The following is a 25,766-nucleotide window of genomic DNA, read 5'->3' as shown; positions in this document are numbered from 1 at the left end:
ACGCTGAGGGCAAGGGGCAGCAGCTGCCCTCAGGGGCAACAGCCCCCCCAGATGCGGGTGCGTTGCGGCGCGTTTGGAAAGCTGCCGGCCGCCGTAGGGGCCGCCCGGCGCCCGTTGGGCTCGCGGCCGCAGCAACGGCCGCCGCCGCCAGGGCAGGGCGTGGCCGGCTGCCCGCGGCCGCCCCGCCCCGCCCCGCCCCGCCCCCGCTCGGCCCGGCCCGGCCCGGCCCGGCGGCCGCGGGGCGGGGGCAGGCGGTCAGCGCGGGCGCCCGCCCCGCCCCGCCCCCCGGCCCCGCCCCCGGCCCCGCCCTGCCCTGGCGGCGGCGGCGGCGGCGGCGGCGGCGGCGGCCGTGCCGCGCAGGGGGCCCCGAAGATGGAGGACTACGGGCGGTTCTTGGTGCTGCTGGTCTCGGCGCTGCTGGTCGGCTTCGTGTCCGTCATCTTCTCCCTCGTCTGGGTCTTCCACTACCGCGAGGGGCTCAGCTGGGACGGGGGCGCGGGGGAGTTCAACTGGCACCCGGTCCTCATCGTCACCGGCTTCGTCTTCATCCAGGGCATCGGTGGGCGCGGGGCCGGGGGCGCGGGGCGGGGCGCGGAGCGGGGGCCGCCGGGGCTGGGGGCGCGCGGGGAGCTGCGGGGCCGCCCCGCGCCGTCCGGCGGCTCTTGGCACCGCTGCGCACCGCGGCCGCGGGGCAGCGGCGGTGCAGTTTAGGGAGACCAGCGCCCCTCCCGAGAGGAGAAGGCACAAAGGGTCTTTTGTAATAAGCCGAAGCTGCTGTGTATGTTTTTCTCTGCGACCACTTGTTTACCCTGGCCTGGGGTTTCCTTGCGCTTGGAGCAATGCTTGCGAGGCGTGTTTTCCTAGTTAGCCTGAATTTATGCAAGTTGAGAACCGAAATGGCAGAAATGCTGCCTTAGGAAAGTTTCTCCCTTCTTCTTCTCTCCGGCTCGCCCTCCCAAGTCCCGGGAGGAGAAAGGAAAGTTCAGCACCGCTGAAGCTAGGTCCAGGAAAGGGTTTCGTGCTAGGTTAGCGTGTTATGTCTTAAGTGCAAGGGTTGCTGCTGGGGCCTGATAGGATTGTTGGATTTTGAACTATTTTTCTTCTGTCAGTGTTATTCCCAGCAAACAGAAGAAAGTTCAGGTGATATAGTTCATAAATTATTTCAGTTTAGGAAAGAAGAAAAATCCACTACTCTTTAGTAAAGTTTAAAACCAGAGAATGAGAGAAGCCCACAGAGGTGCTAACCTAGCTATGCCTGTGAATAGATTTAAACTAAAGCTAAACATTGGAAAAATAAAGGCACTGGACTGTACCTTAAAAATCTTGAAATTTAGGGGTGAAAATAAATGCATTAAAACAAATGGGGCAAACTGAGAGAGATAGCAACTCTAGCAATAATTTCCCATAAAGCCAGTGACAAAATTCTTGTTAGTTTCAACAGGAAGAGAATTAAGTGAAACATTACTAATGTCTCCAAGCAGGGCAAATAAATATTGCCAAGAAGAACAGTGGAAATCCTCCATGTTTTTACCACTGATTTTTCTGCAGAAAGGTGAGGGGACGATTTCACTATTCTTAAGTAATGAAGAGTGCCCGGAGACTTAGAGTATAAATGTAAACAGGAGAACTTTTTCTTTGTAATAGGAGGAGTTAACTTACAATTTCATTTTTAATAACCTTATTTACATTTGCTTCACTGGTGAATGACACACTGCATTCATCCAGCCAGGAAACTTGTCCAGCACATCTGGACATTCATTCCAGTGGAACATGTTGTTTGGAACACATGTGCGCTCGCTCCCTGGCAGCAGCCCCACCACTTCGAGGCTGGAACATGCACACGGAGTGGAGACCATCTAGTTTTGCCTTATGTAGGGACTTTTGTGATTTGAACGTACATTACATATTTCATTTTTTCAGTGGGAGTGGGGTTCGGAGCTCTGTGGCTTAAAGTTATGTGTTATTTGTGAGCAATGAACAATATTTTTATGTTGCTTTATATAATATTGCCCAATAGGTCATGTGAAATGTAATTTTAGGTTATAAATAAGTAAAGCAATAAAAAAACACCTATTGACTTCACCAGGATATGAAATTACAGATTTTTTTTTCTTTTTTTTTTACAAACACAGACTTTTGCAGAAAATAGAGGGAGATTTTCTGCAGAAGGTCTTCCTGCACCTTTTCTTTTTTTTCCTCTGGAAACTTAGTTTTCCCCCCACATCTCAGTAAGGATATTGCTTCAAGCCATATGTATGTAAGGATATTTGCAAGGTAAAGAAAAGTTCACCATAGCTGGAGAAAAGGATCATATACAAAAAATTAATTGATAATAGAGCATTATTTGGAGTAGGAATTCCTATCATATAACAAGAAAAGCAAAGGTAGAGACAGAAGGAAGATCATACTAAATGAGATGAAATATCAACAGATAAGATTCCACTGTGGATGTGACATTGGATTAGCTGACAGAAGTCTGCCATCGAATTCAAAGTAATCTGGATGAGTCTGTGTGATAGCATACCTCTTTGCAGACATATCATAAAATGAAGTAAAATCTTTAACTAGTTAAAAATAGTAAGGAATAACTGAATAAATATCTTGGTAAAATGATAAACAGAATTTGAAGTAATAATCAAATAATCATTTGTTTTTTGGGTACAGTAACGTTCACACAAATAGGAATAGAAATGTATTGTTGGTCTATATAAGGCAGAGAGGATGACTATAGTAATGTGGATATGGGGAAGTAGATGTGCCCTAACAAAAGCATTACAAGCCTCATGTTAATCAGAGGAAAAGCTGCAAGCATGGTAATATTAATATTTACTATTGTGGATCAGTGCATAGGTAAATGATATGTGGCAAAGCAATGTCTGTGCATGGTAATTGTCCAGAAGATTTCTAAACTGAAAGTGGGAAAAACACAGGTAATAAAAGTCCTAGTATATGTTAGTACAGCAACATTTTTGGGGAAAAAAAAAAAAAAGGAAAAAAATATGAGGAAAATATGTGTTTTAAGAATAGCTTGAAGGAATAGTAGTGCGATAGAATAGGTTAAATGAGTAAATAAATGTCTTATTTTATATGTGGAAATGTTGGACAATGACTTTAGGCACCAGGGCATGCTCCAAAGCAGAATTAGTGTGCCATTTCATGTTTGCCATGCAAATCATAATGTTTAGCACCCTCCCAAAGGACTAAATATGGGAGTCATCAAGACATAATTGGGGATAAATAATTTTTGAGGATTTCTTATCTCTTTGCTCACCTAACAAAGCAAGGTTTTTTCTACAAAGATATGACAGTCTCTGCTGGAGACTGAGGAGCAGCATGGTTGTTTTGGGGGTTGCAGAAAACTGAACAGAGTCAGAACAAGGAGGGACGGGGCAGTCTTTGTCTCCCATCTTCAGATCAGTCCTTCTGTGCTGATTAGTCATAAATAAACTCTATATAACAAAGTCAGCAAAGCTGACATTATAAATCTTGGAAGATATTTGCACAATTAATATTTCTCGTCATATATCATTTATAAATATCATATAACTTATATTTTAAACAGGCTGTAAACAAGAGGATGTAGCCTAAGGCCAGGAATATATTAATAAAGGAATACAACAGGGGTGTTACTTAAGAGATCTTAAAGAAAAGGAGAAAGAAAAGGTCCTAGTCTACCATATTACCATGTAATGTTCTAGAGTCATTTAAATTTCTTCCGCATGGATGAAATTACATAGGTGTATGAAACAATCTAACAGCTCACTCCAACTGAAAAAGTCCTACTTTTTTCCTCTATTCCTTTTAGCTTTCTCCTTGGCTCTGGCTTCATCTTCCTGCCACTTTTTCTTTGTGCCAATTCTCGTGCTTGTCAGACCCAAAAAATGAATTACCTCACCCAGCAGAAAAACAAAACACCCTTCAAAAAGTTCAGGTTCTGCTGGATTAACAAATTGAACTGATTTCACAAAGGGTCTCTCAGAAGTGCCATAGATAGGGGAAGGGAGAAGGTGGACAATGCACAAAAGCAAGAAGGGGAAAATATTGGAGGGAAGTTACCCCCTTTTGCAGCAGTAAGCGACTGGATTGGCTCAACTGATTATTTGACTGCATTTTAAAGAGCAAATGAGTAACACTGGGTCCTTCCATCCTTGGCTAGAGAAGGTGCAAAATGCCCAGACTAACTGCTCTGAGTGACTAAGGCAACCATCTAACAATAGCTGCAAAAAGGATGATGCTCTAAGATTTACCCAAGAAGTGTCATCCCTTGGAATAGGTTATAATGTCTGACTAGCTAGCTTCACAAGTTACCTGAGATGGTGGAGCAGTTCAAGAAGATCAGAAGATCTTCGGTGTTAAATATAATTTTCATAAGGTGTTTTCTTATATCATCTTATTGCAATTCTTTTCCCGTAATGCAAATCTCTTAGAAGTAAACATTCTTTCATCTTTAAATCACATCTAAGGATAATGCTTGCTCTGAGTTACCTGACAAACATCTTTATTACCTCTTTTTTGAACATAACACAACGTCTGTTCAAAGGAAAAATAGCAAACTCCTGGAGTTTCTAGCAGCTGATGGGCTGTAGAATTCTCGAGACTCTGAAGGGCGAGCAACTGCTGAGCTGCCAGGGTCTCATCACAGGCAAGCTGTGAAAGGGCAGCTTTTGTGACAAGCTTAGTTTGAGCCCCACTGAAATCATAAATGGGCACTTTTCTGTTGGGTTCATTTTGTCCATTTTAGTGTTAAAGTGGTTCTCAAAAGAAGCCAGCAGGCGTCCAGAACTGGCAGAAAGTAAGCAACAGGGTCATCCATGAAGGAGCAGGAGAGGAAATGGGAGGAGTAAAAAGTAACATTCCCCTTCTGGCAGCTGTGAGCTGTTGTGGCAGTGCATGCAGACTCACAGAGCCAGGCTGCGTGACTTTGGTGGGGTGGAAGGGTTCTCATGAGCAGTCCTTTACACCTCCCCACAGCACATGGCAGCCAGAAGTCCTGGAAAGCTAACTTCAGATTTTCCTGTGTATGTTTGGTGAGGAACAGATGTTTCACACCAAATACAAGATGTTGCAAAATCATATTGTCCTACGTGACATCCTTTAAAATCGGAGCTCATAACAGGAGTGACATCAGAGTAAAGAGTCTGTGTCTAAGGATGCCTGGTCTTAAATAATCTCAGATCTTCTAAGAGTAGAGAGGCTGTACTAAAGAGAGTTCTTCACAGGACTACTTTAGCCTGTCACCTGAACAAATATAAATGCTTTAACTATGTATATGCTTTTACCTCTTGCTGAGCCAGTCTTTAAGAGATCGCACCACTGAAAGTGGAAGGTCCCTCTTCCTGTCAGTTCCTCCTCCTCTTCCCTCTGTGCCCTAGTGTCTGGCTCCCTCCTGCTGGTCAGACACACAACGGTTGTGACAAAGTTGAGGAGAGCACAGTCAGATAGGGGGCAAAGGTGGTAGTAGGGAAATGGGACTATCTCTTCTGACAGTGGTAGACCATCAGATTTGTCAAGTCGCAGTGTATAACTTCATACATAGCCCTCAGTGAAAGAAGATTAAACCAAAGCATACTATTACGCGTTTGGCCTGGGCTACGGTATATAACATGCTAACTCATGGTTTTATTAACAAGCATCCAAGTCCTCAGTCTGTATTCATTGCTTTTCTATCATACAGTTTCAAATCCCTTCATGCGATATTGAGGCTTGATTGGTGTCTTGTGGCATACATGCTGTACAAAACTAGTAATCATAATTATTTGTATTAAATTAATTTATAATAGTGGTCTGATGCAGGCAGTTATTTCAATATTAATAAGATATGAGGTTATCTTTTATAACTTTTGGAGAACTGTTGGAGGTAATCATAAGTATGATGTGTTGAATCACAGAAATAAATACATATCTTATAGTTTGACTACTCTCAAACTGTCTTGACATAGGCTTCCATCTTCCTAATTCTGATTTACTAGTACCACTTTTTAAAAATAGAAAGCTGAGAACTATCTAAGTGTTCTATATATTTAAATATTCTAGGGGTCGCTTCCATTCCAGTACTATATATACACACAGTGTGTAAAAGTATATATTGATTTAAAATCTGCTTGTAGTCTGGAAATTCCACTTGCAAACAGAGTTTTCTTTGTGAATTGTTTAGTAGGGTATTACACTTTCTGGCATGCATCCAAGTAAAAAAATGTATGTATAAATAGAATTTTAAAATTAATTTGTCATTTGTTAGTATTCAGCACAACATACAGAATAAGTAATATTTTAAAAAAGCTAAGGTTATGGAGAAGTAATGAGGAAAGCATGAGAACCACTTACGTAAATTCTTCATCTTTGTATTTTCTTATCTGGTGCACATAGTAATGTGTTTCTGAATGTTTGGAACAGAAACATTTTAAAACCTGAATACGTTCTATTCTCTGGTTTTAGTATAGCTAATTATGTAGGGGGATTTGAATGTAATTTCATAACCAGAAACCTTAAATGAGGATTTGATGAACCAGATGAATAAAGCTCAGTCTTTCTGCTCTAGAAAGACTAGAAAGACTGATGGGTGTGTGGGCACTGGTCTTTTTTTGTCAAGTGACCGAGCACGTAAATATTTGTCCCCTATTACCTGAATATACTTATATGTTGTTGCACATCTGGAAGTACTACTGGTTTGTAGTAAGATGTACCTGGGGCTTCAGTCGCGTGGTCTGATCCACGTATCCCCCTGTGGAAAGCACCTGAGGCAGAGGGATGTGAGGGCCAGTTGTGGAAGGGACAGGGCTTGGCAAGAAGCAGCTCTGCACTAAGTTGTCCTCCTGGGCCATGTGGAGTTAGTTCACTGTTTAGAAACTGTTGTTTTGTTCAGACTGGACAAAACACAGCCTGCTAGTATTATATATGATCATATAGGCAAAAAACTTACATTCATCTAAGATTAAGTTTGAAGTGTTTTATTTGCCAAATCCTTTGTTTTTAAGAGTGAGATTATGATTCCCTTAAACTCAGTGACTAGCATGTTCTCCTTTAAAATAGTCCTATTAATATTTATGTAGTAGATAAGTCATATAAATATCTATGCACTTACTTGATAGCAGCATTCAAGACTGGCAAAAAGAATGAATATAAAAACATGCTTGCAGCCTTCCCCAGTAAGTGATTTTCTGGGTAAAAGAATTGGGCCTTATTCTTCCAACTGGACTAGTAGAAAAATCAAACTCCTACACATAATCCCAGTTCAATCAATTTAAGGAATGGGGCCTTAATTGGAAATAGACAATGCTGTTGTTTAGTTTTGTTTTTTTAAATACATCTAAAATGTTCTAAACTTAGGAAGAAATCTCCCTAAAAACTGTATTTAAGCCTCACTTGTATATTTGGAATATGTTATACGTTAGGTTGTGTAGGAGAAAAACCTTTTTAACCGACTTTTTTAGAGGTCTAAAGGGTTGGTTGATTTTCCTGTAATTTATATTGGAATGATTTGCATGATGCATGATTATTAAAATCTTAGAGAAGTTATCCTATAAGGCATGAAATCTTGTTTTTGTTCTTTCCTCAGCCATTATTGTGTACAGATTGCCCTGGACCTGGAAATGCAGCAAACTCCTGATGAAGTTCATCCATGCTGGGTTAAATACCATAGCTATGATTCTTGCAATTGTTTCTATGGTAGCCGTGTTTGAATACCACAATGCCAGGAACATTCCTAACATGTACAGTCTGCACAGCTGGATTGGGCTGACTGCTGTTATATTTTATTCTCTTCAGGTCAGAATTTTACTTTACTTATAAGCAGGTTGTAAAGTTTAAGAATGTGTTAAATAATTCAGGTACAGCAGGCCCTCACAAATATGCTCTAGCTATTGGGTTACCCATTTTACATTCTGTGATTTGGCAAATTAGCATATAAATGTGCAAACACTGGATCCTTGACTTCAAAGAAAAATGTACTTTAAAGCATATTTTATTTATTTGTTGGGATAATTGCAGTTTATTTACTCTTCGGGTTCACAGTAGTGTGTTTTTAAGCTCTATAAACTGCTGAAGTTAAAGCAAAACTGCCACATATCTCTTATTTTGGTGATAACCAGATGAGAACTATTGAATCTGTGGACTGGTATCATGGTTCTAATGGATTCTTAGATTGTTTTGAAAAAACACTATGGAAGAATGTTTTCATTTACAAAACCACAATCTATCTTTTTTTTTTTTTAATGAGAAATAAGTGATTTGGTTTGTCAACAGCTTATTTAAATATATTTAGAGCTTTTACTAAGAAGTTCTCAGCTGAATTACTGTTGTGCCTTTTTTTTTCAATTAGTATAGTTTTAGGTTGTCACTTCTTGGCACCAAGACAGAACAAGTGCAACATGGGGCAGTGCAGATCTAAAGGCTTAGACATGTGAACAAGTTACTGCTGGGTCTGCTGATCTTCAATCTGCTTCTCGTTTTGCTACTATGAACATGATCAATGTCACTTAACTCAATGCCTTGTCCATAGAACTGTGGTATTACTTCTTCCAAACTGGGATGTAAGTCTACAGTCAGAGACTTTACAGGATTTTGTAAAGTGATTGAAAATTATTACTAGAAAGGACTAATAAAGTAGTATTTCTGTTAATAGACAAGACGCTTTGCATTTGCCAGAAGTGGTATGTTGATCTAAAAATTGATGTGTAAACATGACAAGAGTAAAAACAGTAAATTTCACTGTAAATATTTTCCCTCCAAAAGTCAGAATATAAAAGTAATAGTTCTTAGTGGTATTCTTGAGAAGATGCTCATATAATATTATATCTGCAAGAACAGAAATGTAAATATATTGTACTGAAGCCAGATGTATGTTAATAAAGCACAGCACACATTTATACATTTAAGAATAGGGCAGAAACGTAAAATGGAGACTGTCTTTGAAAAGCAATGTCTCTGAAAAGAGGTATTCAAAGTGGACTTGAATCTCAAAATGAGTTTCCATGATGCTGTGACAACAGGAAAAATAAATCTGTTTATAAGAGACTATTTTTACCTCTATATGTTGCATTAGTGAGACCAATATGAAATACTGTAGAATATGGAATACATTTTTTTCAATTTTTTAACATTTACAAAAGTACAAAGAAAAGCTGGAAAAGTAATATGAGAGCTAGAAAAACTGTCTTCCAGTGAAAGACTTAAAATGCCCCAACTGTTAGATCTAAAAGAAGATTAAGAGATGACTTGATTACAGTGTATTAAAAAGCTTCCTAGGGAGAAAATACAAGGCTCTTTAATCCAGCACGGAAAAACAGAACAAGGAGTAAGGCTGGAAGTTAAAGCAAGATTAATTTAAAAATTCATGCACTATTTCTAATTTAGCAGCAGGAGTAAGTAATGATGGGACAAACTGAAGATGGGATGCAGCCTCAATGTGACTGGGCAAGTCTGTAACTGAAACCACGTGACGTGATGGGTTATCCACCACACAGTGAGGGCTAATGGGAGGACTTCTGGCTCCTGAACAACTTCCCTCCACCCCCACACACCTTCGCTCTGTAAACATCACCTCATTTATATATTCAGGTATAGACCAATGCCATTCTAAAGGCATGTACCAATATAACCAAAGCTGTAACAAGGTGAAATTCTATAGTCCACAGAAGACAGAAGGTGAAACTGCCTTCTGATGTTCCTTTCTGTGTAAACCTATAACAAAAGGGGAGAAGAGAAATTGAAATTAAAGAGAAATTGAAGGGATAGTTAAAATGTAGCTAGTCACACCTTTGACGTATTACTAAATTAGTGTCACTGAAACTTTGTTTTTCCAATACTCAGTTTGGTTTTGGTTTTATCCTTACTACTCAGTTTGGATACTGGTATTAGGTCAGATTATTTACAAAATATTTCATGTCTGTTTCCCAGGTGCTAAGCTAGAATTATTGTTTTGGTCTTAGTATTTAAGGGTAACACATTCAAAAATGAAAATGTCAATTCATACTATATTTGTACCTGAAGACATCTCAAAATGGAATTTTTCTGATGTTTTTTAATCTGCTTGAGAAGTGCAGCATGTTTAATTGTAATTAATTTAAATTTTTTGATTTAAATTAATTAATTATTTTTTATCTCTGCATCTTTTTCGTGTTTAGCTTCTCCTGGGTTTTGCTGTCTTTCTACTCCCTTTTGCTCCAGTTCCGCTTCGAGCTGCTCTCATGCCAATACATACTTATTCGGGCCTCCTCATCTTTGCAACAGTGATTGCATCGGCTCTCATGGGAATCACAGAAAAGCTTATATTTTCACTGTAAGTGTTTTTTTTTTTCATGTGTTCATTAAATTTATTCATTGCAAACTAAACTCCCTTTTGCACAGAATAGTAACAGTCTAGTTTTGAGTCATTGTTTTGTTTTGTTTTAAAAAGACATCTTGCCTAGCAAAGGACTGCTGTTTTTAGATCAGAATTGTCATTTAAAAATTGTCTTTTTTTCCCCTTCCAAAGGAAAAATCCTGCATATAGTACATCCCCACCGGAAGCAATTTTTGTCAACTGTCTTGGTCTTTTGATTGTAATATTTGGTGCGCTTGTTCTGTGGATGGCAAGCAGGCCCCATTGGAAACGCCCACCAGAAGAGCTTCCTGAAGTTTCACGGCGCAATGGAGGGACCCCCGAAGGCACAGAAGCAGAGTCCACAATGACAGATTGTAGTAATGCAGATAGATCTGACGTGGGCTTCAATAGTGAAGCAGCCAGAAAACGAAACCTCAAACTTGATGAAGCAGGCCAACGATCAACTATGTAAAGCAAATATACAGTATAACTGTATTACTATGTTGCCAAAAAATAGTCCTTCTCATGCAGTTTTATTGATATAGAAATAGGTTGGGGTTTCATTTTCAGTCAGGCTTGCTCAAAGGTATTCAAGTTTTCTGCATATGAATTTAAATTCCAGTAAGTCTCAAATACATTATATTGGTTCATGTTTAATCCTCATTAAATAAATGAGAGCTGAAATGAAGAACATGCCAAATTTAATGCTTTTAAAAATAGATCTAATAGGAAAATGTTTTCCACATCACTTCTAAATTTAATGCTTGTATCTCCTTCATAGTTATGAAAAGTTATTGAGACTAATTTTTTTTTCTGAACTATCTTACAGGTATGAGCAAGAGTTGTAAAGGTATATCAGAGAACAGAATTTAACTGTTAGCACATAATTTTTCTGATAATGTTCACTTTCTAAAAGGCTTGATCTCTCAAGCTGATGAATCCTCTCACCAGCTGCTAAAATCTGTGGGATCTGAGGTCACTCAGCACTTTGCAGAGTTGCACTGTAAATATTTCTGGCCTCAGATATTGAATTCAGATAAAGAAATGAAATAGTTTGCCTGAAGTTTTCATGAACTATCATGTTGCTTTTAAAAAACATTTAAGTCTTTTAATCAGATTTTAAATGTTAATTTCTTTTTAAACAACTCTACCAAGTACATTGTATAGAAACAGCATTTAGCTTTGGATATGGGTGATTGTTACTGAGATCTAAGGAAATGGTAAGATAGTGAAGGCAGAATTTGTCTTATTTGGACAGCTATAGATACACACTGAAAAATATAAACATCACTTAAATCAAGTCTTTCTTTGATCCCAGAAGGCAGTATTTACTATCTGGATTTGGTGGTACAGTTTCTCTTGATTCATGACACTAGACTAGAAATTAGGAAATTGGAAACCAGAGTAGACTGGTAAGCAGTCTCACAGAAGAGTGGAGCTTGAAGTGAGAAATGTTTTCTCCCAAGAAGAGTGGCACTTTGCTGATGTGATGAAAATGTTACCAGCTAACTGAAAGCCAGTTTTGGTATCTTTGCACTGGCATCAATCATTTTTGTTACAGGGGTGAAGACAAACTTAACTCTATAATCAAACCATATAAACTTTTCTTATTTAAAAATTAAGATGTTAAATAATGCTACTTGAGTCGGTTGTGGCACTTTACTTTTATAGCTTGTTTTAATAATCAGAGTATTAATGTATTACTCTTACTCTTTTTTTTTTCCACAAATATAAGCAATACTTTTATTTTTTACTACCATTGAAGAATAATTATAACAGACTGTTTTGATTGCACATGTTCAAAGTGATGAGCCTTTCTATTATGATCTCTTACAAAAGCTGCAGAGCCTACTAAAGTCATCTTGATAACTGCAATAGCTGTTCCAAATTTACCACTAATCATGTTGCAAAGAACTCTGCATAATATTTCAGATAGCGTACCATTTCCTACTTTTTTAAAGACTACATTAATTTTCATTTACTTCCGCTTTTTAAAACATTCAAACACATTAAACTTTGGCAAATACGTAATTTTTCTACTTCAAAATGTTGCATTAGTATAAACAATTTTGGTTATGCATTATTTTGGATCTCCTTTGACAAAGCACATCTCAGGTCCTGTTATTTGCTTTGTAATAACATTTAATTATTTGGTAGGTACAGTGTAGGAAGCTAGCATAGTAAATTATTAGAAATTTTTTTCTGCTGTACCACTTGGTACTCAAGGGCTACATCCTCTAGTGCTACGTCATCACTTACATATGTGTGTGGATGACTGGGAGCCATCTAGCATTTGTATAAAGTTTGAGAAAATATCTGCTATTAAATGCTTTCATGTAGAATGTAGATATGAGAGAAGGAAATACTATCCTATTGTGTACAATGGACTGAACTGCTTTTTCCCTGTTTTTCAAGGATATTTTTTTCAAGTTCCACAAAATTATGCCTTCCCTAAAAGTGTTCTGAGCAGCTTCTGCATAAAATCCAAATAGCAATGACAATGACTTTTTGAGAGAAAATTGGGAGTGCTCTTTTGACATGACATTAGTGTGCAACTGACAGGACATTATTATGTTACGCATCCAACTATAAATTTATATATTGTCTATTAAGCAGGAAGAGGAAGACTAGAGCTTCTAGAGAATGCTCAACTGCTATTTTGTTTTCCTGTGCTCTTTTATATTCTGCTCAGACAAGTCTATGTTTTTTTAGTGGAATCCAGTTGGTGGATGCACACTTAGTGTTCACGAGAGGTGCTCTGTTAACACTTCTGCAGTATGAGTTCATTTATTCAGTTCACAACAGGTGCAATACAGGCAACAACATTTTAAATTGGCATGTATTACCCTGTTATGGTGTTTCATCCACTTACGAAATGAGTTCATTCAATCCTTGCATGGTACTAACTCATCTAATAAAAGCATGTGTTTGTGTGCAAGGTAGCCACATGTACAGGGATTGTTCTGGAAGACACTCTAACCGTACAATATACTGGAAAAAAACCCAAAATTCTGTGATTTCCTTGATTCATCAGTGACTTGTATGTATTGAAATCAACAACTTTTAGGTGAATAGTTCTATATGCTGTTAAAGTTAAGCTATAGTAATAATTATGCTGTTCTCACTACCCAAGAGTAATGATACTTCAAGAAAGAATGGTGCCATTTCTTCTCTTCTCTATTCTGATGATACAAAACTCATTGTAAACCAAGGATTGGCAGCCTTTCAAGGGTAATCTGCCAGGCTGTACTTTTCTTTTTCAAATTTGAGGTTAAACATGCTGGTGGAAACTCACAGGGAGGTGGGAAGTTCCATTCTGGGAAATTACGGTATCACACGGATAATCAGTGATATCTGATGTGCATGATGCAGGGGCTTCTGGCTCCTTTGGACTTTGGAAGGTCTCCCCAAGATGCAGTAGCTCTGAGCTCCTAAAACTTTCTTGACCTTGGTGTGTACAATTTAAAATAGGCTTGCATGCTATAGGCTTTTGGTTTCTGTTCCAAACCAATTAAAAAAAATCTTTGCAAGTATCCTTACAAAGTATGAGGTTAGTTCAAATGCTAAATAAAATATGAAGGACTTTGGAGAGTTATCTTTTTAGAAAAAAAACAGATAATCCTAAATCTGTTTCTCAAAGTGGCCTTCTGTCGGCTTTTCTTCCATAGAACTTGCAGTTACATGCAGGAGTAGCAACATGGAAACTAAAAAAGTATATTTTCAAATATATAAGTGGAAGTTAGAACTCTAGCTTTTTTATCAGCATTTTTATGGATGTTTTGGAATCTTCTAAATTGTTATGTTTTTACAGGAACATGATTGTACAGCTTACATTCCAAGTTTGTGTTTCTATAAAAACATAGGAAGTTACAAAACCTAATATAAAATTACTATTTTTTATAAGATGTCTGAAAAAAGAATTATTTTTAATGTATTTACATGCTGTCTTGCAGTACTGGGCACAGAAGCAGAACTGTTTTGTTCCAACATTAATGAAACTGAGAAATTATGGTATGAACTAGATTTTAAAATTGAATGTACAGTTTCATGTACACTTTTTACTTCATGTAATCAAGAAGATTGCATATGATACTGTAAATACAGATTACTTGTGTACATGGAAATTTTATTGAGACTAAAAGATATTGCCAAATATTTTCTATTTCAGAAGACAGTTTTGTTTCCATTTTATAAAATTCTTTCCTCTGTTTCTGCCTGTTCACAAAGACTTAAAGAATTATTTTATTGTTTTGTCACTTGCAATACATATTTGTAGATTAAAACAAATGTTCAGTTACAATGTCTATTTCCTTATTCTTTTTTGTATGTTAATAAAAATGATTTTTCAAGCTTATGATACCATGGAGTACAGAATTATATTATGTCACTAAGTCACAACTTTTTTAATTTGGTAAAAGATCAAATTATTATCTTGATTACTTTTTTTTGAAAACAGGTAAGAATATTTCTTAAAATATTTCTTTAAATATTCTAAGTATTCCATATACTATTCATAATGAAGCTCAATTATAAACATACTTGGAAGTAGGGACTCAAAATTTTGGTAGAAGGACTGCATTTGTGTTGAGAAATGTTTTTTGCTAATTCTTGATGGAAGCCTTGTAACTTCTGAACTGCTTTCTGCATTGTATGACAGTATGATGAACGCTTTTGATCTCTGTAAATCTAGTGGGCAATAATGAAGGGAAAATTACTGTACAGGAAGGACTGGAGTCTAAGTCAACCAACTAGTCAACCATTGCAAGTAATGCAAATAATAGAAGAGAGGAGGTAAAATGAGTAAATTCAACTATTACTGTACAGATATCAGAACTTTTAAAACAACAACGCCAACAAGGCTACAGCTAGCTCTGACAGAAGAAGTAGAAACAATTGGCATAAATTTCAATGAGCTCACTTACCTTTGGCAAATGTGATCATCACAGACTACACCAACGTATGTCAGCTTGGGGCTTGAGCGTACAGTCATGTCCAAACTGCCTAGTCATGTGTACTGACTACTCATTGGCTCTCACCCTGTCTCTGTCAGGAGTGAACTAACTGGCTATTTAGGCATAGAAATGTTTGCAATTTTCCTTTCAATTTTCACTAGTATTTCATTCCAACAAAAAAATTTCCATCTAACAGTATTCAAAGTTTGCCAGATATTATTAAATAATGTGATTAATCAGATTTTCAAATGTTTTGTAAGAGGCTGGTCCTTTTAATTATATATGTATTCAAGTAGTGATCCGCTAGGTGGCAAGCGCTACCAAAACTGCCTCTGTCAGATGCTAGTCTATCGTTGCTTTAAATCATACAGTATGATTTGGCTTATGTGCCTTTAAATAAAATAAAAATGTTAGTAGACATAAAACGCAATCATGTCAGAAGGTATATATTTAGTTTTATTTTCTTTTAAAAGAGACACTTAAAATATACTTCATCTCTCTGGCTGTGGAAATTGTTCATTACTGTGCTCTACTTCAGACTTCTTAAACTGCTGTTTTGTAACTTCTGTGTGAGTATAAGCTTAGTTAAAAGAAGGAATAAAGAGAACATGAGAGCATGAAAGTTTAGGGACAAGCTCATATATAAGAGAAAAGTAGCAAGAATTATAAAAAAATAGGGACTTCTAATGCTTTTGCCATTTGATCTTGCAGTCTTACATAAAATTTGTCTCTTTAAAATTTTCACTTTGAAAAAATGAACATTTGTGCCAATTTCAAATAATACAAAATAAAGTTTTCCCCTCTGACCTATGCTAACAGTTTCTGTTCCTACTTTATTCTGTTTGTGAAAACTGATGATGTAAGCATGTTTGCTGACATATGCTTGTTCAAACCACTGAAAGTTATTCTGTACATGGTATGGTGCTACTTCCTGATCTGACTTGCTTGCTTGTCCTCTGAGGCTATGTTTATACTGAAAGATATTTTTTCTCCTACAGCTAACCAATGACACTGATTTTATGGTGACAGTGGGAATGCTAATGTAGTCAGAGCATTGTGGTTTTTTCCACAGAATTAATGATTCATGTTTAGGTCAATAAAGTGGTAAAATTCAGTGGAATTCTGATTTTCCTGTACCTTACTCCACCACTACTGCATCTGGTAGAAATACTATGTTAAAAGACTCCCAATATAGATATAATCCATCCTAACAGCTTGAGCACTGATCTGTTTGTTAAAAACATCGATTGCTGTTGCAGTAAAAGGCTAATTCGTGAATCACTGTGGCAATGGAAGCACTAATGCTGACCGGCTACTGTTTCTGAGCAGATGTAAAGGACAGGAGTAAAAATATAAGACAATCTACATGAATGTTCACTGCTGTTATTACTGCATCTGTTACGAGGAACTTCCAACAAAAATTAAATTAGACATAGCCCCTGAGATCATTTTACCTTGTCCCAAATGCATGTCTTCTAATGAATAGTTACAATTGTCAGGGCCCTCAATGCACTAAAAGGCCTTAATGGCTCTGACCAGTCTTACCTGGGTCCCCCACCCCCACCCTTGCCCATGGGCCCTGGAGCCCAATTTCAGCTCAGCCAGGGGCCTTCGTACCCTCCCTGAGTTACACTGTAAGAGCACGGGTCTCCAGTTCAGACACAGCTGTCTCCCTCCCTGGCCATGGGCCCTGCTGACTGGACCTTGTCACTCAACCTGCCTGGCATTCATTGCACTGTGTGCACCCCACTTACCCTCACCAGATTTGACCCTGACCTGTGGATTGATGTTCTGGCCTAACCTTGGAGCTACCTTGTCACTATGAAATTTGTCTGATGATCTGGACTCTTGGTGGAACCTGGCTGGCATCTCTGGACCTGCCCTGCTCCCTTGCTTGGGTACTGTGGGATGTGGCCCTGGCTAGTGAACCTAAACACTACTATCCTATCTTCAAATAAATGAGGGAAAGCTCATAGGCAATACAGGCAGACAGCTCTTCCCAAACTATATCAGGCATTCAGAGCCCTCACATTGGTGTTACTTGACTTTGAATATAACCATAGGTAAGAGTTGCTTCCAGAGTTGTTAAGGGACTTTAGAGATAGTAAAGTGTTATTTGAATCTCTGACTTTTGTTTGTTCCTAATTTTCCTGTAAAGTAAAATATCCTGGCACAGAATTAAATGTCGTGCTCATTTTGCTTTTGATTTCTTCTTTCATAAGCCCTCGCTGGTCATCGGGGAGTACTGGGCACTACTTTGGCCTCTTCAGAATTTTAAGTTGTTACCAACTTAGAAATGGATATAGGAACCTCTATCGGGGATCTGACTACACTTCCATTTGCTTTGAGCTGTTCACAGCAATGCCCAGGTCTCCTTCCTAAGTTAACCATTACAATCCTGTGAGGAGCGCAGACATTTCAAGTTTTACCTACAAATTACATTATTCTGCACTTACTGATATTAAACTTTCCAAGCACTGAATGTGCTCCATTTGCCAAATTATATTTCTTATTCCGAGCTTCCCTCCTCAGCTCTTCTATGGAGTTTTTATTCCTAACTCTGTATTTCCTGAACCTCTCCTCTGTATCATTGCAAATGAAATCTTTATATTTCTGAATACACTTTCTTTGTTTTATAACCCTGGTAATCATTCTCTCATTCTAGAGAGGGCAAGCCAGTTTAGTACGAATAAGATAGTTCCTAATGCCTTAAAGGACTTACTCACTCTGAAGTAAGCGCTTATGAAATGTAATAACTGGAGAGAAAAGCATTTTGCACATCAGTCCAACAGGTAAAAATTCAGATTATATTAAAAACCACACTTCCAGTTTTTCTATATGTTGTAAATATGTTTATATGATATTTCAGTTATTTGTATCATATTTATTCTTCCTTTCCATACCTTTAAACATTAAAAATACCCATAATCATTTTATTAATACAATTTTTGAATATGTAGGACTCCCATAATAAGGAATACCTTGGCTGTTTGATCTAACCTATTGAATTTTGAATTAAAAATATTTCTGAGGCTTTAGAGTCTATCATTATGCAAAATATGTAATATACATCCCAACAGCCTATATCCAACAATGTTTAGTTACTTTAGGTCTATAACTTGAGGTCTGACCCATTTTGAGAGAATACAGCTTGTGTAGCCTATATGCAAAACACTAGGAAAAGCAGAAACTTCAGTTTGTCCTCTTTACGGATTTGTTTATTCAGAAAGAGGCCTTGAAATGAAAGGATGGCAAGCTTACTGAACAATGAGTTGTTACTCTTTGAAGGCATATTTTCTTAAAAATCCCAAGAATATCTGAGAGTTTTTATCTTTGAGAGAAAATATGTGGAAGAGTCAGAAAGGATTTTTTTTTCCTGCTACAGCTGCCTGTTGCTCTCATGTGGAAGTTTCCTGCTGATTTGACTTTTTATTCTGCTGTGAGACTTATGCCAAGATTTACACGATTGCTATGGAGAGCAACTGGATTTAGCATGAGGAGAAATTATGGCTTTCCCCTAGGGAGAGACAGAAAAAGGAAAGACAGAGTGGGGCACACAGACAATATTTGCAGCTATATTCCTAGTCAATTATTTTATTCGGCCTCTATTTTTGATTCTGCTGCAACTAAAAAAAGGCAGGAAAGCTACTGGCCTCAAGTCAGGAACTCAGATTATTAAAGAAACTATTTGTGTTTTAATGCAAATGCCTACCTATAATAGAAGCAATATATTGTTTTTATATAGAGCTGACTATGGTGCACTGTGTAACATACATGTAAATAAGAAAAACTGTCTTTAGAATTTGCCAGATGGAGTTTTGCCTTATATGCAGGGTTCTTCCACATAGAGGAGAGAGTCACTGTAGAACTGTGCATCATTACAGTCATTTTAGCAATTCATTGTCTATACAGTCTTTTGTGTATTCTTCCATTTTGGATTACATGCCCTGAATGTTAAAACAGGGAATAAAATTTTTGCTTATAAGGCAGACCTGTGCAACATCAAATCATAAACAGCCAGCTTTCAGGCTGCTATCTTTTGTTAACCTTAAAGAACCTATGGAAAGTACAATGTTTTGCAATACTGAAATATATTTGTATCACAATGAAAGGTACTTCATGAGCAAAGCAAGACTCCAGAGTAAGAAGACAATAGATACTGAGAGCAGAAGGCAGTCTGGGAGAGTTTAGCACTGAGAGGGTATAGATTTCCAAATGTAATTATTGACAGATAATTTCACAAGGTTATTAGTAACTTTGCTAATTAAATTAAATAAAATTAAATCACATAATTAAGCAATAAGTTAAAACAGAAACAAATATTATCTACGTAGTCTCAGAGTTTACATCCAGTAGTTATGAGAGGCAGAAGACAGTCTCATATTCATTTAGTAAATATTTTGGAGTTCCCAAACTAGGCATATATCATAGAAAAACAGGTAAAAAATGTCCAGTATTCCCTTCTTCTTCATTTAATTGCATGTACAACAGTTCATCCTAACATAAAAATTAAATCATCTAACTAGAATGACTGACTTCATTTGTTTCCTCCTGTTGATTTCCAAGTTATGATTACCTCATGACATTTAGTTACTAAGAGGGAGTGACTCAATTTTGTGTTTGTTGTAACAGTAGTTTTGCTGTTGGACAATAGCAGCATTTTTGAGATACTCAAGGATCACCTGAAAATTTTTTAAAAGATATTAAAACAAAAAACTATCATCTCAGGGTCACTGATATTAACTGCTTGATATTTTTGCATATGCTAAAGATGATTGATTATTTTTAAAATCAGTGTTTCATGAACAGAAATTTTAGCACAGCCTTGAATTTGGGGAACATAGACAAGATTCTTGGAGTTTAGATGTTTATCTGAGCAGCTGCAACTACTCAAACATTCAGTGATGCCTTTATTCTACTGTGACTCCCCTGAACAAAGAATTACTTTGAAGGGAACCCTAATAACCTAATACATCATTACAGAATAACCATGAGGATTATGGCACTGATTTATCTTCGGGTACCATTGCTTTTCTTTTTCAAGTGTAGTAAATTGAGACTTGGTTTGGGGTTGTTAAAAACTGTTCCCCTTTTAGAATAAATTGAAGGCTTTGGAGCTTCTCTGTTTCAAAGTCTCTTTTTTATTTTTACTACCTCTTGCTCTGTTATGTTTGACTTTAATTTCTCTTTGGTGGGGAGGATGGGACTATGGGGAATAACAGTTGCTCTTATTTCTCCTCTATTTTCCACGGTTGGCTAATCAGATTTCCAATGACAAAATTCAGGACAAGAGGTCTTAGCAGAAAGGATTAGGAGAGTCTGAAGTCCAACCCTTGTAAACAACTCTGACCTTCTACAAATCAAAGATAGTAGGCATTTAACCAATAACTCCTGAATCAATTCATAAATTGTGTCTCAGGTACGCTATATGTTTTTCAAAAGAAATTTCAGCTAAAGAATTTAGATGAGAGTACTCCTTCTAGCATAGATACATTGTTCCAAATTGTAATGAATACTTTTTTTTAAGTACTTAATTTATAGTCTGAATTTATCTAGTTTCAAATTCGGATCACTAGATCTTATGCTTTTATCTGGTAACTAAAGAATCCTCTACTATCAGCTGATTTCCTTCTATGGAGATATTTATATTTATGACCAAGTCAACTTACTATCTTTTCTATGAAGCTCAATGGAGAGACTGTATATCAAAAAGGTAGATTGTGAGGAAAAATCAAAGTTCATTCTTCTGTCCAGAATGAAAGTCCCCATCTGATAAAATTGACTACACAGAGCAGGGTCACTTTACACCCTTGCACAGTGCTATAACCAAGCTAAAACCGTTAGTAGCTCAAGGCTGCACTTCTCATTGCTAGCTCAGATTGTTACTGTATATTAACAAGAGATTCCAGCAGGCTCTGTACAGATACAAAGCAAGCTCACATTTTTCCTGCAAAATACAGCATTAAAGTAGCCTATATATAATAAATGTGGCTGTAGGACTTCTCTGAGATATATGTGCTCACATAGACTGAAATTTTCACAATTTCATCTGAAAAATAAAGCCTTTTCTAGTTTTATAAAGATTTACTGACTTGTGTAACAGGGTAACAAGTCGCTCCCTTTCCAGTAGTTCTTTTGGCCATTTTCATTCATTCACATGAATCACTGCAGGACTGGGACTAAACTGTCAGCAGCTGACAGCTCTTCTTTGCTTCAATTCTTTTTTACATTTGCAGCAAAAGTCAGGGAGGTGACATTATGAAGACGAAAGTCATCAAATCCCATTTCCACCCCACACGGAAACCTGAACAAATGATATTTTTTGAAAGCAACCAACCAGCCCTGATCAGAGTTAGCGACGTAACCAAGAGAGCCTTTACGAAAGGAAAATTTCCAATAGAAAGGGAACAGTATATGTAACTGTATATGTATATATACAGTTGTATATATGCATATATACCACATCAGTGGAAATTAGCTAGAGATACAGTGAGGTGCTTTCCCATAAATGAGATACAAAAAATTTCAAAACTCTTAAATACGTGTGCAAACTGGATTTCAAGTGGAAAAACCAAAGTCTTACTGGCAGTTTCCCAGCCTCCTGGACTGCCAATGCATTAATTAACTGAGTCCTACTGGGCTACATTTGCAAAAGGAACAGCATATTGCTCCTGTGCTTCATAAGAAAACATAAACAAATATATACTGCAAGGATATATTCAAGAATATTATTGTGTATTATTGCATAAAAGGTAAAAAATACCTAGAAGGTAAACATGAGTTTCTTACAGTATATAATGTCTTCTTGCATTGTCACTGTCACCTACATCAATCTATCTGACTGCAAATCTAGAGAAGTCAAATGGTACTAGATCAATTAATTATTTAAATATCACTGGTTAACCAGATCATGCTACATTAGTTTAAGGGCACTCAGTTTTGCTTTGTATGGCTTACATAGCTTAACTCTGGCAAAGAGGCGTTTTGTTTCAATGACTCATTAGGTGGATCTTGATTATCAGACTCTGATCATCCTCCTCTTTCTCTGCCTGGCTTTTTTTTTTCCTCTGAGAAAAGTGCACTGCTAGCAGCTCACGGTTTTTCTACTCCCAGCTTAGACGGGGTGTTCAGACCTGGACTGAGGAGCTAGTCCAATTTATGGTAGACACTCAAAATGGGTAATGAGATAAACCCCTATAGTCTGTGGTCCCTCCACGTATGTTCCCTAACATATTTAATTGGAGTGCTTTCTGCTGTATTTGAAACATAAAAAATTCTATACCACAAAATAAATAATGATGTGTTAGATAGTCTTGGAGTATGTTATTAATTTTTCATGCTCCTTTGTTCAAAGATAAGCACGGATATTCTCACAGAACAAGCTTATCTGTTCACTGTGATGTCTTAGTAGATTTTTATCAAAAAGTTTTGCAGTGAAAAAGACTCGTAGCTGAGGTACCTGCACAAGATATAACCCTATTTGTCTAGGCAGGTGGTCTCTAGATAATTCAGAATGACATGAAGGACGCTGAAGCGAAGAATAGTAAACAGTTAAGCCAGTTCCACAGTTGTTCTCTGTTTCCCAGACTGCTACTCTCTGGGATAAATACTATGCAATGCCATGATCACTTAATAATCCCAAAGCAAACTGATGATTGATAGTTGTAAGAAAGTCTTACAGAGTAAGTAGATGCACCACAGAAAATTTGAAGAAACATGCAGAGAACACGGCAGGTACTACTTTTTAGACTGACATTTGACAAGTATTAAGGTTCTTCTTCAAGTGGAGTTTTAATGACAGTCAGTTATATTTATTTACAGAAATTCCAATCCCAAAAACTCTATCAACATACTACAATTACCTCATCCTCTAATGTAAAATTGAGACCCTAAAAAGACAGAAGTGTTCTTGAACATGCCTTGAGGTGATAATTTCTGAAAGCTGATTAACCTGCTACATAGTGGGGTATTGCTAGTAAACTTAGTAAAACAAGTCCCAGTCACATCACCTCTAAATTCTCTACACGCCCATTGCCATTGTTCTGTTTGCACTGATGGAAATGGCTTTTCATTCTTCTAAATGGAAGGCGGTTGCTGCCCTAGAAGTATAACAAAACCCAGCTAATGCTCCTGTAAGGATTTGGGGAAATTTCACGTGGGAAATTACTGCATAATGAGATATGGTAGGAGTCAAATACACACATGCTACTCTGCACAACCACCCTCTGGGAGTTCTTAGCATGCAGTTAAGTGTGAGTTAGCTTCTGCTAGTTTGAGAGCAGTCATCCTTGTATTCTACTTGCAATAAAAGCAAAAAGAAGGTGACATTATGAAGATGAAAGTCATCAAATCCCAGAACATACATATACATTTATCGCTACCTTAGTGTTGCTCACCAATAGACTTATCATGACACAATAAACAGTTGTCTAAGCTATTATGATCCAGTTTTGCCAGCTCTCTGGAGTTCCTCCATTAAAACCCTCCTGTTCTGTAAGGCTTACCAAAATACCAGTCACTGATATACCAATATACTGAAATCACTATCTATTATATTGGGCAATATTCTCACTGTTTTCTCACATTCACCTGTCTACCTCTATCCAAGCAGTTTGATACTTGAATTACGAGAATATTGAGGGAAGAACCATCTTTTTGCTTTGTATTTGTACGGCAGCTGGCACAGCAAATACCTTGTTCCTGATTAGGGCTCCTATTTATGTCAATAATATGAATAAAAATAATAAGAAAAATGCTTTTGACTGAGTAAAGCAGATAAGGTCCAACGTACTAACTTCAAATGAGTTCTGTGACTGAAGGTCTATGGGGATTAGGTCTACATATCTGCAGTAAAAAGTGTCAGTGCATTACTCCAAAGATGAAATTATAAATAATTCTGCTTTGCTTGAAATAAAGACACTTTCTGATGATATTTTTCATTAACATTCTACAAATCAATGTTGTTTATTACAACATTATCACACACATGCAGCCATTTGTTATAGAATAGAAAAAAAGGAAAAACCTTTTATATTTCATGGGATCAGAAAGCACTGGCAAAGACGTGCTGCAGTTCACTGCCATTCGACTGGAAATGCAGGGATCATAAACATGCAGCTTTCTTTCTGGATATATAAGCAAATCACATAGGGTTGGATTTCAGAAGGCTTAGCTAATTAGTTTTCATCAACTTGAACATACGTTTACATTTCTTAGCTGTTGTTGTAATTTTTGTAAGTTTTTCATTAAAAGCTAGCAAAAATATTTAACCGTACCTTCACTGGACTTTCTTCCACCGTTCTGGTTCCTGGAATAGTCCACCAAAAAGTCTATTTCTTCAAGAATGTTAGCATAGTTTTGTTTATGATAAGCCCTAATCCACTATATGGGGCTGGACACAGGATTAAAAAGAATCAAGTTATGAAGGCTTACAGAATTAACTGAATGGTCCTAACTGTCTGTATGCATGTTCTCGAAGTGTTCTCTCAATGAAATCTCAGTGAAAGTGGATGAAACTAACATACCCTTACAGTAACTATAAGCTAAGAATAAGCTTATGGACATGGACAGAAGACTCTCCACAACCTCTTGCCTCTTGCTTCTGACTCTTCTCTTCCTCTTCCATCATGCTAATGAATTGTCAGTGGGCTTATATGTATCAAAAGACTCATCCAATTCTTCACCTGACCCTTGCTGCTTGATCACAGTTTTCAAAGGGGCTATTGAGTTTGGATGTTGCCACTTTTGAATGCCTAATTGAGACATGCTAGGACCTCTTTTCAGAGCTGCTGAATATCCACAATTGACTACTGAAGTCATTATATCTCCGGGTGCTCATTTCACCTACAAAACCAAGCCCCAAATAATTCCGTTTGGTCACCCGAAATCAGCATCACATTTAGAGAAATATTAATTTCATGGTTTTATCCTCACTTACATCCTACCTTTTTGACCACTTTTAAAATATATATTTTTAAAATTATTAGTATTATTAGGTTGAGGGCTTCACGTACAAAAGGTTTCTTGTGGCAGGCATTACATATGTGATTAACAGATTGCCTCTGACTCAGACAGTTAACAATCTTGGTAAGAGTACATTACCTTATAAGAGTTCGTTATCTTGTTCAGCAGTTCTTTTTATTTTCTGTACCATATTCATGAAGATGCACAAAAATCTTTTCTCTCTTCCACTCATTATGCATGGATATAATTCCTTTGTTTTGGAGTGTTCTAGAATGGTGTTCTGGAATTTGTTTGAGACATATACAGTATATTTAGGATGTTCCTGTATCAACATATTCCAGCATTGTCATTTTGGCAGGCCCTTCAATACAAAATCAGTCCTAATTTATAACTAATACCTTTATTCTGAGGCCTCAGAATTTTCTTCCTCCATAATTTCCCAGTCTCCTCACACCTGGTTTCATAGATCTTGTCGTCCTTCTGTTATTTGCTTTTCATAGCCTCCCACCAGTTCAAGCATAAGCATATAATAATAAAGTATTTCCCTTTAA

The 25,766-nt window shown here is 37.3% G+C and overlaps 1 protein-coding gene and 1 long non-coding RNA gene across 2 annotated transcripts in view; one reads left to right on the top strand and one right to left on the bottom strand.

The window, feature by feature from the left end:
• The window catches only part of LOC138067645 (uncharacterized), a 68,253-nt gene that overhangs the window by 30,833 nt on the left and 11,654 nt on the right, over positions 1-25,766 (bottom strand). The window contains exon 4 of the long non-coding RNA XR_011141917.1: positions 25,354-25,495. This is a non-coding gene — a long non-coding RNA (uncharacterized lncRNA). The remainder of the gene's footprint in view (positions 1-25,353; positions 25,496-25,766) is intronic.
• Positions 310-16,063, top strand: CYBRD1 (cytochrome b reductase 1). The gene is made up of 4 exons (XM_068948613.1): positions 310-559; positions 7,556-7,764; positions 10,122-10,276; positions 10,472-16,063. The coding sequence occupies exons 1-4, from the start codon at positions 373-375 to the stop codon at positions 10,770-10,772; spliced, it is 852 nt and encodes a 283-aa protein (XP_068804714.1). The 5' UTR covers positions 310-372; the 3' UTR covers positions 10,773-16,063.

Source organism: Struthio camelus, chromosome 6 (genome assembly GCF_040807025.1).
Source record: "Struthio camelus isolate bStrCam1 chromosome 6, bStrCam1.hap1, whole genome shotgun sequence".
NCBI classification, from domain to species: domain Eukaryota; kingdom Metazoa; phylum Chordata; class Aves; order Struthioniformes; family Struthionidae; genus Struthio; species Struthio camelus.
The sequence above is the reverse complement of the archived record's forward strand: the minus strand, read 5'-3'. Positions and strand labels throughout refer to the sequence as shown.